Source organism: Macaca fascicularis, chromosome 10, assembly GCF_037993035.2.
Source record: "Macaca fascicularis isolate 582-1 chromosome 10, T2T-MFA8v1.1".
Classification (NCBI taxonomy): domain Eukaryota; kingdom Metazoa; phylum Chordata; class Mammalia; order Primates; family Cercopithecidae; genus Macaca; species Macaca fascicularis.
Genome location: NC_088384.1, coordinates 94,356,117 through 94,369,707, shown reverse-complemented (window position 1 = coordinate 94,369,707; position 13,591 = coordinate 94,356,117). Strand labels below are relative to the sequence as shown.

General features: G+C 50.8%; 1 protein-coding gene across 4 annotated transcripts in view; it reads left to right on the top strand.

Annotated features, from left to right (window-relative positions):
• Window positions 1–13,591, top strand: part of KIAA1755 (KIAA1755 ortholog) — a 48,390-nt gene that overhangs the window by 12,181 nt on the left and 22,618 nt on the right. For all 4 annotated transcript variants that reach the window (XR_012419350.1, XR_012419351.1, XM_005568977.4 and 1 more), the window contains exons 2-4: window positions 1,433–1,630; window positions 5,597–6,944; window positions 7,773–7,970. Coding sequence is in view for 2 of the 4 variants with exons in the window: in XM_005568977.4 (XP_005569034.3) it covers window positions 1,433–1,630; window positions 5,597–6,944; window positions 7,773–7,970 (1,744 nt within the window). In the remaining 2 variants the exon portion in view is untranslated. The remainder of the gene's footprint in view (window positions 1–1,432; window positions 1,631–5,596; window positions 6,945–7,772; window positions 7,971–13,591) is intronic.

The window sequence follows — 13,591 nt, the reverse complement described above, 5'->3', positions numbered from 1 at the left end:
CCGCTGTAATAAGGGCACTATAGGAGCCCAGAAAAGGGGACACCTGATCTCACTGGGTAGTGGGGGCACCCAAGAAAATCACCTGGAGGAGGTGATGGCTGACCTGAGTCTTGAATGAGGAGTTGGCCAGGTGAGGAGGGGTGGAAGTGAAGGGCATTCTAGCAGGAGGACACTGCATGTGCGGAGACCTGGAGGTGAACGAGGGAAGGCATGTGCCACTGTGGCCAAAGCATGGAGAGGGGCAGCAAGGCTGGAGGGGAGGCGGGCGGAGGGCAGCTGCCAGAGCTCAGGGGAGCTGGATGACTGGAGGCTAATGCTTCCTGAAGACAGTGGGAACCCTTGAGAGGTTTGGAGCAGAGACTGATGAGGCCAGGTTTGCGTTTGAGAAAGGTCACTCTGGGGTCCTGGTGGAAACTGGCTGGGGTGAGAAAGACGAGAATTTGGCAGCCAAGGAGAGGAGTCAGGTGATCCTGGGTCCTGGGCCTGGTGTTCCTTCTCCTGGACTCTGACTGCCAGGGGAACGGGCTGACTGCCTTCTGGATCCCTTCCTGGAAGAGGCGGTGAAGCCTGGATGAGGGCGGGGAGCAGGGGACGGAGCAGAGTACCTGGCTGGAGAGCTGTTGGCGGAGGGGAAGTGGTGTGGGACACACTGAGGGCTGTTTGTGGGTCGGGAGGCAGGAGGAGAAGCAGTGTTGTGAGCAGATTTCTGGCCTAGGAGCCTGACTGGGCGGTGGGGTCATCACTGAGATAGGACTGGGGGAGGAGCAGGTTTGGGAAGTTGCCAGATTGGGTCTGATGTGTTGGCGGTTGGTGGCTGAGAGGCATCTAGGAGGTCCATGGAGGCAGCTGGCTATACGGTCTGCAGCCGTGGACTTGTATCAGTTATTGCTGAGTGACAAATGACCCCAAAGCGCAGTGGCAAAACAGCAATCACTGATTCTCACTCTCCCGTCTGCACGTGGACTGGGGCTGTCTGATCTGGGCTGGGCTTCCCTTGTGGCTCAGCTTCAGGCTACAGGCCTGCAGGCCAGCCAGGCGGTCAGACTGGGGCAATGGCAGAATCCTCTTTCTCTTTGACCCTGACCTGAATGCCCACCCCCAGACCCCTATTCCTACACGTCTCCTGGATCAGCAGATGACATTTGAGCAAAGACTTGCAAGAGGTGTGGGAATGAGGCTGTCTTGAGGAAGAGCATTCTAGGCAGAGGGAACAGCCAGTGCAAAGGCCCTGAGGTGAGATTGTGCCTAGTGTGTTTGAGGAACAGGAAAGAAGGCCAGTGTGGCTGGCAGTGGTGAGTGAGGGGGGTGGGGTAGGAGAGGAAGTCAGAGAGTTAGCAGGGGCCTTAGGCATATGGGGCCTGGAAGGTCACGGGAAGTGGCCTCTGTCCTTATTATCATTGCTATTATCACCCCTTCCTCCTGTCCCCCACAGGACCCTCCACCCCTCGACACAGCTGTCCAGCATGCCCTGGCGGGCCTCTATCCTCCTTTCGAGGCCACAGCACCCACTGTCCTGGGTCAGGTGTTCCGTCTCCTGGACTCTGACTTCCAGGGGGATGGACTGAGCTTCCTTCTGGATTTCCTGATCCCTGCCAAGCGCCTGTGTGAGCAAGTGCGAGAAGCAGCCTGTGTAAGTCGAGAGGGAAACAGGGCCAGGGGCAAAGCTATCCCAGAAAGTCTTGGGGCTAGAGGCGGGCAGAGAAGGAGGTGGGCTGGCATGTGTCTTGTTTCACGGGGAACGGAGTGTGTGTGGGGACTTTCCAAGTATCATTGCTTGCCCAAGGGGAGATTTCAGCCTCCCAGATCGAGGGGGCTTTACCCTGTGACATCTATGAGTTCATTACATTGTACTGTCACCAGCAGAGAAGAAGGCCTGAATAAAGGCATCCTTGGGGGCTCCCTGGTCCTGGGGAGCCTGCCCTGCACCTGACATTGTGGGCACTGCCAAGTGCCTTGGGTGAAGTGGGACAGCTTCAGTGGAAATAGCAGAGAAGGTGCTAGAGCTTCCCCAGAGCCCCTGAGGCATCAGGACTCTTGCTTTCTTCCCCTGTGACCTCTTCAAACTCAGATCTCAGGGAGGCCTCTGCCAAGGCAAAGTGGAGAGAAAACTGTTTTAGCCAGACTCATTGGCTGCAGACGACAGAATCCTCACTCAGACCAGGGAAGGGTGGATCAGGCCTCAGGCCCAAGTTGATCCACTGATCAAACCCCTTGAAGACCCTTTCTGTCCCTAGTCTATGCTTCGCGCTGCTTGTTGGCATTATTCTTCCAGGCTAAGTGTTCCCACGAGGCTGGAACCCAGGGAAGCTCAAGGATTTATCTTCTACCCTAGAGAGGAAAATAAACTCTTTCCCATCCACTGCACATAGAAAAATCTCAAGGAAGGATCCTGACTGGCCAGGCTTGGGTCATATGCCCATTCCTGGATCAATCACTGTGGCCAGAGGAGTGGGGAACCAGGATTGACAAAGCTTGAGTCATGTGTCTACTTCTATGGTCAGAGGGTGGAGCTGTTTTAAGAAAAGGATGAGAAGGCCGGCAGTGGTGGCTCATGCCTCTAATCCCAGCACTTTGGGAGGCCAAGGCAGGCAGATCACGAAGTCAGGGGTTCGAGACCAGCCTGGCTAAGATGGTGAAACCCTATCTCTACTAAAAATACAAAAATTAGCTGGGTGTGGTGGCATGCACCTGTAGTCCCAGCTACTCGGGAGGCTGAGGCAGGAGAATCGCTTGAACCCAGGAGGCAGAAGTTGCAGTGAGCCGAGATCATGCCATTGCACTCCAGCCTGGGTGGCAGAGTGAGACTCCATCTCAAAAAAAAAAAAAAAAAAGGAAAGGAAAGGATGAGAGAAGCCTGAGGAGACCAAGTCCTCAAATGTCCACCACAGGAACCTGCCATTCTTTTCATGGGTTTCCCGACTGCTCCCTGCCCTATTGTTATTAATGCTCACCCTCCTGCTACCCCAGCCTGAAGAATCACAACGAGGTTCTAAGGTCCCATCAGCCTGTCCTGAGTTACTCACTGCCTGTCAGGGACACAGCTCATCAGAAGCAACAAGGAAGGGTGGGGACTGTGTGCATCATTTCAGTGGTACAAGTAAATTGAATGTGGCAGCTAAAAGTCCAGGGTTAGGAACCAGAAGGAAAATGAGAGAATCTATTTTACTTGCTTAGCACAGAGCCTGGTTCATAGAAATAGCTCAATACATGGGAACTGGTATTGGAGAAGAAGGGAGCTTCTCATGGAAACATTTGCAGCCACTTTCACATGACACTATTTCATGCAGATGCTCTCCTATCTTTATTTCTTCTCCCTGACAAGCTACACAATTGCCCACTTCCCTTATTTGGCCATTTAAACTTCATTTGCACTGGCCCCTTCCTCAAGGTAACCTTTCCACGTCTTTATTTTTCCTTGTAGGTGAGTTTAATCTAATTGTAACAATAGGCAAATATCTGTCAACCTCAGAGCAGTGGGAAGTCATGTGGGATTAACGGGATGGCTTCTGGGGTCAGATGCCCCAGGTTCAAATCCAAACTTATCACTGTGAACTTGGGAGATCCATGTCACCTCTCTGAGTTTCAGTTTCCTTATGTGTCAAGCAGAAACGTTAATAACACAGCACCTAACACATGAAGATGACACACATGGCTTAGGGCAGACTCTGACATGCAGCAAGTGCCCAGTAGCTATTGGCTATCACTATCCCACTTCCTTGTTTCTCCATCTGAAATAAGAGCATGGCAGCCTCAAAGTCTGCCTCTCCAGCCACCATCACCCAGAGGCAGCCACCTTCACATAAAGTCTGGTGGGGCTTGGGGACAGATACAGCTGACTTCAAATGTGAAGGCCTAGGTCCAAGTCCATGATGTTTATCCACTGTGTGGCTATGAGCCAAATGTTTTACCACACTGAGCCTCAGTTGCATCATCTGTAAAATGAGAATAATAATGCCTGAACTGCCTACACCAAACTGAGTTACTGTGAAAGTCAAGTGAGACAATCAAAGCCATCATCACTATGGTGCTTTGCTGTTTGCAAAAAAATGGCTGGGATGTTTTTTCTCATTCAATGAGAAGGTGAGAGAGAAAGCACATTGCAAATCCAAGAGGGCTAAGTTAAAAGGGTCGAGAAACCTACAGACTCATGAAGGTTTATGGATATTCAGCTTCTCTGAGGCAGCCCAATCTACAATATAACTGATATAAATGGGTTTATCAATGTAAGGTATAACTATGGTCAGATCTCACTATTTCCCCAATCAATAATTCCAGGAAACACCTGCTTCATTAACAGGAAATTCAGTCTCACTCTCTGTACATCTCCCACACAAACATCCAAATTATATAAGATTGTCTGGGACTTACTCAATCCGCAGAACTCAGACTCTTTTTTCAAAAGCCAGTTAAAGAAAGACCTGTTGTCAGCCCGGTGGAGCTGTTGTTTCCGTTGTTGCCACATGGTGTCACTGTTGAACACTGGTCCCGCACAGCCCAGTGGAGAGCCTCAACTGAGAGGGATCACTTGGGTCACAGCCTGTTCCAGAATGACCCGCTATGTCCACCTATACAGGGAATTGCTGGCAACTTCTGTTAAAAAAAATTTTTTTTTTCAGTTTTGCTTTACCTTCATGTTGTAATCCATTAATGGGAAATAAATAAACAATAAACAAATAAACCTTCATGTTGTTAGCCATTAATGAGAAATAAACAAACAAATAAATAATAAATATTCTGGCCCAGAATAACCTTTGGGTCAGGAAAAACTGGACAGTCATCTAGTAAGTTAGTGGCAGGGTCAGATTTCCTGACTTTTCATTCAATACTGTTTCTATTTCACCCTCAGTACACTATCCAAATTCAATAAGATATTCAATACTTTATTATAAAATAGGCATTGTGCTAGATGATTTTGGCCAACTATAGGCTGATGTAAGTGCTCTGTGCACATTTAAGATAGGCTAGTCTAAACAAGCTATGATGTTCTGTAGATTAGGTACATTAAATGCATTTTTGACTTGTGATATTTTCAATTTATGATGGATTTACCAGGATGTAACCCCACCATAAATTGAGGCATATCTGTATAATCTCACTTAATCCTCATACCAACCCAGTAATACTGACATGTATTATTATCCTATTTGCAGATAGGGAAATTGGGGCTCAAAGAAGTTAAGCAATTTACACAAATTAGTGACATAGACCTTTGTCTAAACCATGTCTCCCTGGCTTTCACATGGAGGGCTAAGGCTTGAGCTGGGTTGGGAGATGTTCTGGATAGATGGGGAGAGGAAGGGAGCATGAGCCAAGCAAGGGGACCACTTGGGAAAGCTGATTGCTAACTAGTGCATGGTGCTCTGAGCTTTCTCACTTAGGTCAGTAGGCTAGCAAGAATTTCCAAAGTCAGGGCCAGGACAAGGGTGGGGCAGGAGAGGCAACCTTTGCACAACCTTGACAGTGAGTGCCTCCTAAATGCTGCCTCATCCTAGTCCCTGACCTGTTCCAGATTCCACGTGGGAGAGGGAATGGAGCAGATCCAAGGGTGGAGCCTTTCAGGGCCAGGTTCTCTGATGCCATCCCCTTCTCTCCACAGGCTCCCTACTCCCACTGCCTCTTCCTACATGAGGGCTGGCCACTCTGTCTGAGGGATGAAGTTGTGGTCCACTTGGCTCCCCTCAACCCTCTCTTATTGCGCCAGGGTGACTTCTACCTCCAAGTGGAGCCCCAGGAGGAGCAGTCCGTCTGCATCATGATCAAATGCCTCTCCCTGGACCTCTGCACAGTGGAGAAGAAGCCTGTTCCTGAGCCAGCCTATCCTATACTTTTCACCCAAGAATGGCTGGAGGCCATCAACAGCGACTTTGAGGGAAGTCCCCTACACAACTGCTTGGTAGCATCAGAAAATGGGATTGCCTCTGTGCCTTGGACCAAGATAACCAGCCCAGAGTTTGTGGATGACCAACCCCAAGTAGTGAATGCCCTCTGCCCAGCCTGGGGGCCCCTTCCATTAGAGGCACTGGATTTGAGCAGCCCTCAAGAGTTGCACCAGGCCAGCTCTCCGGACAACCAGGTGCTTTTTGCCCAGAATTTGGCCAAGGGTAAGGGCAGGACATATGGGAGCAAGTATCCAGGACTTATCAAGGTGGAGCAAGCCCGGCGTGGGGAGATGGCCTTCAGGATGGGTGAGGTGGTCAGCCAGGACTTTGAGGGAGACTATGTGGCTCTCCTAGGCTTTCCCCAAGAGAGCAGAGGAGAGTCTCCCAGTAGGGAGGTGGGCACATCCAGTGGGTGTACTTCTGGGGCACGAGAGGAGATATCTGGAACTAAGGAAACTCCCTTATCTCAAAAGATACTGCCTCTCTCAGAGGCCAACGAAGGACCTTCCTTGGGAAATCGGGCTTGCACGAAGCCAGAAAGCTCCGAGGAGGAGCCCTGCAATTTGGGCTTGAGAAGAAAGGTCAATCATAAAGAACCTACCCATGACTCGGAAAGGCTGCCCCAAGGCTCCTACATGAATGTCCTTGAGGACCCACTGGACTGTGCCTCTGGCCTCAGGGCAGGTGTTTCACAAGAGCCAGCTGCCTCCAAGGTGCAGGGACCTCTAGGAAACCTAGAGAATATGGTGCAGCTCAGGCCTGGACCAAGACAAGCTTCCTCTCCCCGCCTGTCCCCAGCTTCTCCTGCAGCTCCAGCCTCTGAAATAAAGATGGAGGTGAAGACCAAACAGAGAAATGGGAGACTTCCCAAGCCCATGCCCTGCCCTAGCAGAAACACCTCCTCCCCTGAGTCTCCCACTCCTGGGCTCAAGTTCTCATTCTTGAAAGGGCAGAGGCAACCCTCTGTGACTCCGGAGAAAGCCTCACTCCAGCACGATGGGCCCTGGAAAGTCCTGTGTTCCCTCTACTCTCCTAAACCCAACCGAGCCAAATCTTTGGGGAAAGGTAAGATGCCCACATGCCCAGCTGTACAGGGAGGTTATTGTCTGGTTGAGATCACATTTCAGGTGGTTTTGGTTGTAAGCGACAGAGACCACCTGGGCTGGCTCAGCTTCAGGGGTTTAGTGTACTGTGTGGCATGTTAAGGGGCTTGAAGTCTCATATGTCTGGAATTGAGCAAGGCACTGTGACTGTGTTACAACTGCCTGAGTTCACACCCCACCTTTGCCACACACTGGATGTGTGACGTTGGCCAAATACTGAGTTTCTCTGAGTCCAGGTCTCCCTATCAGTGCAATGAAAATGTCACCTACTTCACAGTGTTATTTTAAGGGTTCAAAGGGACACGAGAAGCCAGGTGTGGTGGCTTATCCCATAATCCCAGTGCTTTGGGTGGCTGAGGCAGGAGAATTTGGGTGGCTTGAGGCCTAGAAAGAAAGAAAAGAAGGAAAAAAGAAAGGGAGGGAGGGAGGGAGGGAGGGAGGGGAGGGAAAAAAAAAAAGCTGGGCATGGTGGTGCGTGCCTATAGTGTCAGCTACTCGGGAGGCTGAGGTGAGAGGATCTTTCAAGCCCAGGAGTTCAAATACAGTGAGCTATGTTCATGCCACTGCATTCCAGCCTGGGCAACAGAGTGAGACTCTGTCTCTAAAGAAAAATAGTGAGGTGTCGGGAGGGGTAACACTAGAAGTAAGGGGCTTAGTGCAATGCCTGACACATGGGAGAGATCAATAGTTGTAAGCTATTATTAGTCAGAAGGAGAAAGAGGAAACATTTTCCCCTCAGAAAGCCCATCTTCTGCTTAACATCCTTTTCTTTGTTGTTGCTTTTTCCCAGCTGGATCACCTCAGACCAAAACATCTGGCCCAGCCACTGCCTCCAGCCCACTGACTGAGGAAAAGGCTGCCTTCCCAGAAGCTTCTGCAGGCTCCCCAGAAAAAGGCCCCACCCTGGAGGAGGAGCCCCCAGGGCCTGAGCCCAGGATTGGGGCTCTAGGTGTCAGGGTTTTCCGCTCCAGGATAGCATGCCTGCCAGGTTCCAGGGGATTTAAGCAGGAGGTGGTGGGGAGGGAGCTGGGGGCCCCAGAGCATCCTCAGGTGCTGGTGGGTGGAGGGGAGGCAGGGAAAGCCCTGGAGGCCTAGGTTCTAGACAAAGCCTCCTTGGGCATCAGTTTCCTCATCTTTCCCATGGGAGAATTGGAATAGATGAAAGCAATTTGTTAGTGTCCATCCACCCATCTATATGTCTGTCTGTCTGTCTACTTGTCTATCCATCAGTGAGGCAGCCAAGGTGGATGTCGGGTTCCCCAGAAGCAGAGCCTGAGACATAGATTTTTGGGAAAGTAACTTATTGGAGGAGGGCTCTGAGAAGAAAGACAGAGGGTCAGGGCAGGGGAAGGAACCAAGCCAGGCTGTAGACTGACCCCAGGGAGAGCGCTGGGGCATGACCCGCCCCACAGAGTTGGCTCCAGCTTAAGGTATAGCGGACTGGCCTTTTATAATCCTTGTCTGTCAGTCATTAACTATGGGCTGATCCCCAGTTTGTTCGTCATTAATGAACTGCAGGAACTGCGGGCTAATCCTGGAATGGGATGGGGCAGGGGGAGCCAGTGATCCAGTTCAGTCCAGGGCGCTTCTTCAGAGGGGGCATCTGTGAGCCACTGACAGCTGGTACTTCCAGACTCTGGGGATAGGTTCTCTGCCTGCTGAGGGGATCTGGGTTTGGGGTACTAGCAGCATCCAATACAGAAGGTCTTATCACTCCTATTTAATATTTCCTCATTGTTGTAACAGACGTTTACTGGGTCCTGGGTTTAGCACTGGAGATTCATAAGAGAACAAGTCTGATGTGTTCTCTGCTCTCAGGAAACCTATATTCTAGTGGTGGGGAAAAGCCAACAGGTTATCACCACAGATTATTGCAACCCAGTGTAAACAAAGTGTGACAGTTGGGAGGGACAGGGGGCTGTGGAAGCACAGATGAGTCCCCTCGTTGAGGCTTAGAGTAGTAGAGGTCAAGGAAGACTTCCTGGAGGAAGTAACGGAAAGCCTAGTTCTATTGTATGAATAGGAATTATCCAGGTGAAGAGTTGGGAACAGTGTTCCAGACAAAGGGAACAGCATGTGCAAAGGTCCAGAGGCAAGAGAACCACAGTGCTTTCTGGAGACTGACTGTCCTGAAATACTATTTTACTTTACAGACTTCTACATCTCTCCAGGACCTTGGGCAATGCCCTGTCTTTTTGCAGCTCCCAGGAGACCTTATCTGTCCTTTTCCTGGTCATCTTTGCTGAGGCTCCTGCTGTTTGTTCCTATATTAATTGTACACAAAGGATCTCATGATCCTCTTAGGGCTGTTATGTGCCAAGGGCTCAGATTTTGTCCATGGAAGGCTCTGCTGTGGGAGGAAGAAGACCTTTGTTTTAGTTCTAACTCTGTCATTAGCTCCCTGTGTGCCCTTGGAGAAGTCACTGCCCTCTCTGGGCCTCCTCAAGAGGAGGAGAACAGGCAGATAGCACCTGGCTCATTGTCACTCTTTCCTCAGTTACTCTTGTTGTAATTCTTGGTGATTGCAACATACACTGTTAGCTCTCACATGCCTGATGTGTAGTACATGTGCAAAAAGCATTTGCTGCGTCAATGAGCAATGTCCACACGCATGCTCCTTCTGTCCGTTTTTTGTCTTGCTCTTCTCTAGTGATCTTGTCCTTGTTCCCCACATGACTGCCCCTATGGCATCCCCTGTAACCAACTTCTTCCAGCTGGGTTTTCATGTTGAGGCTCCCACTCCTTCATTACCACTGCTTCTCTTTCCAGCTCACCCACTGCCCCAAGTTTCATCATCTTCAGGCCTCCCAAAACCTTGAACCTGTTGGCTCAACCACCTTTTCACTCCCCTTTCCCAGCATGTCTCCCCCCACCGTCCACCACATCCCTTCCCTGTTACCACGTCTCCCCCCATCATATCCCTTCCCCATCATGTCTCCCCCACCCTCCACCATATCCCTTCCCCATCATCATGTCTCCCCCACCCTCCACCACATCCCTTCCCCATCATGTCTCCCCCACCCTCCACCATATCCTTTCCCCATCATGTCTTCCCACCCTCCACCACATCCCTTCCCCATCACCATGTCTCCCTCCACCACATCCCTTCCCCATTATCATGTCTCCCCCACCACCTCCCTCCCCATCATCATGTTTCCCCCATCATATCCCTTCCCCATCATCATGTCTCCCCCACCACGTCCCTTCCCCATCATCATGTCTCCCCCACCACATCCCTCCCCATCATCATGTTTCCCCCATCACATCCCTCCCCATCATCATGTCTCCCCCACCACATCCCTCCCATCATCATGTCTCCCCTACCACATCCCTCCCCATCATCATGTTTCCCCCATCACATCCCTCCCCATCATCATGTCTCCCCCACCACATCCCTCCCATCATCATGTCTCCCCTACCACATCCCTCCCCATCATCATGTCTCCTCCATCACATCCCTTCCCCATCATTGTGTCTCCCCCACCACATCCCTCCCATCATCATGTCTCCCCCACCACATCCCTCCCCATCATCATGTCTCCCCCATCACATCCCTCCCCATCATCATGTCTCCCCCACCACATCCCTTCCCCATCATCATGTCTCCCCTACCACATCCCTCCCATCATCATGTCTCCCCCACCACATCCCTCCCCATCATCATATCTCCCCTACCACATCCCTTCCACATCATCATGTCTCCCCCACCACATCCCTCCCCATCATCATATCTCCCCTACCACATCCCTTCCCCATCATCATGTCTCCCCCATCACATCCCTCCCCATCATCATGTCTCCCCCACCACATCCCTCCCCATCATCATGTCTCCCCTACCACATCCCTTCCCCATCATCATGTCTCCCCCACCACATCCCTCCCCATCATCATGTCTCCCCCACCACATCCCTTCCCCATCATCATGTCCCCCACCACATCCCTCCCATCATCATGTCTCCCCCACCACATCCCTTCCCCATCATCATGTTCCCCACCACATCCCTCCCATCATCATGTCTCCCCCACCACATCCCTCCCCATCATCATCATGTCTCCCCCACCACATCCCTTCCCCATCATCATGTCCCCCACCACATCCCTTCCCCATCATCATGTCCCCCACCACATCCCTTCCCCATCATCATGTCCCCCACCACATCCCTCCCCATCATCATGTCTCCCCCACCACATCCCTCCCATCATCATGTCTCCCCCACCACATCCCTCTGCATCATCATGTCTCCCCCATCACATCCCTCCCCATCATCATGTTTCCCCCATCACATCCCTCCCATCATCATGTCTCCCCCACCACATCCCTTCCCCATCATCATATCTCCCCCACCACATCCCTTCCCCATCATCATGTCTCCCCCACCACATCCGTTCCCCATCATCATGTCTCCCCACCCCAATCACATCCATTCTCCATCATTATGTCTCCCCCACCTTCTGTCACATCCTCACATCCCTTCTTCCTGGCTTAGATTCCAGGCTCACATTGTAATCACTTCCTTTCAAGCACTCACTTGCTTGCTTTTCTTTTCCACCTTCACACTTACCTGGAGAAATCCCAACCTCCGTGAGATCCAACTCTCTACCTGCACCCTCAAGCTGAACAAAGATGGAAAAATCCACACATTTGTGCAGGATAATTGTGTTAGATTCCTGACCACTGACCTCCGGGGGTCCCAGTGGTGCCGGTGGATCCTACTTCACCTCCAGAGTCCTGAATGACTCCCCCACAGTCCTGTGTGATGACTTCACACCTTCTCTCTCCTTTGACCTTCAACACCACCTTCCCCAACTTAAATCTCAGCTGATGACCTTCCTTCTGGTCTTACTGAGTAAGCAGAAGCAATTGGAAGGAAGTCTATGAACTCCTTCTCTGTGAACCACATTCACCTGCTTGCTGGCATCTGTACCCACAGGCTCAGCATTCTAGTACGGATGAATTGTCCATGTGCCCGAGGCTGATCCTGAACCAGTGCTCTGTTCCTCTCTACCTCCTTAAATACATCCCTCCAGCAAGATTCTCCTCTCCTTCCTACAGGATCATCTTCCCTGTTTGGCTCTGGGCCATTCCCATCAGCTTGAGAACATGCTGCAATATTGCCCAGTTTGAAACCAGCCATTCTAGGCCCCCATGTTCCCACCCTCACCCTTGTACATTAAAACTCCACAAAAGAGTTGTCTGTGTTCCCTGTCTCCACACCTTCTCTCTTCCACTCACTCTAATCAGAATCCCTTCCCCACTGTGCCGCTGAGACAGGTCTTGTCGAGGTTGTCATTGTATTCCATGTTTCTAGATCCAGGGGTCAATTCTCAGTCCTCATCACCCTCGACCCTTCCGCAGCATTGGGCACGGATGGCCACTTCCTCCTGTTCAAAGGCTTTCTTCACTTGCCATTAGATCTTCAGTCACCAGTCCTCCTCTCACCTCACTGGCCACACTTTTGCAGCCTCCTTTCCTGTCTCCTCCTCATCTCCACAACCTGTAAATCCTGGAGGGCCCCCAAAGCCCAGTCCTTGGTCTCTTTCTCCTCTCCATCCACACTCACTTCCTAGGCGATTTCATCCAGGAGGTGGAATATTTTCTGTAAATGCTCTCTCCACACTGACAACCCCGACACTGATTTTTCCAGCCTGGGTCCTGGCCATGAACACCAGACTTATCCATCCAGCTGTTTACTACTTAATGTCTCTGCGTAGAGGACTCACAGGTATCTCTAACTTAACATGTCCAAATATGGACTCCTGACTTCACATCCCCTCACCCCACACTTCCCAACTTTCCAATCTTTCCTCATGGCAGTAAAAGATGACGACATCATCCTTGATTGCTCTCTTTCTCTTATACCCCACATTCAATTTGTTAACTGTCAACTCTTCCATTAAATTGTATTCAGAATCTGTTGACTTCACCCCATCCAAGTCCAGCCCAGCGTGGTCTCTTGCCTGCTATGGTGGTCTCCTCGCTGGTGTCTCTGCGTCCACACTGGCCTCTGTTGGAGTTTCCTTGTAGCGCAAATAGTCACCAGAGCCTGTGCTTCAAGATCTAGATCTGCTCCAAGCCAGCCCCATGAAGCAGGTCTCCCCGTAAAATTCCCATAAAGATCTGTTCTCAGGAAAGAAACTGATCAACACGCAGATGTGAATGTCTGCTCCCATGCTGGGGATGGGGTTTTGTTTAATAGGCACTGTATTTGTTTCCCATTGTGGCCATAACAAGTTATTACAAATTAGTGATGTAAAACAACACAAATGTATTATCTGATAGCTCTGTACATTAGAAGCCCAACATGGATCTCGCTGGGCTAAATCCAGATGTCTGCAGGGCTGCATTCTTTCCTGGAGGCTCTAAGGGAGACTCCATTTCCTTGCTTTTTCCAGCTTCTAGAGACCACTACTTTCCTTGGCTTGTGGCCCCTTCCTCCATCCTCAAAGCCAGCAATGTTGCATCTCCCTCACCCTCCATCCATCTTGGCACTTGCTCCTACCAAAGCCAGGAAAAGTTCTCTGCTTTTAAGGATTCCTATGATTAGACTGGATGATCCAGGATAATCTCCCCACCTCAAGGTCCTGCCCTTCATTACATCTGCAATGTCC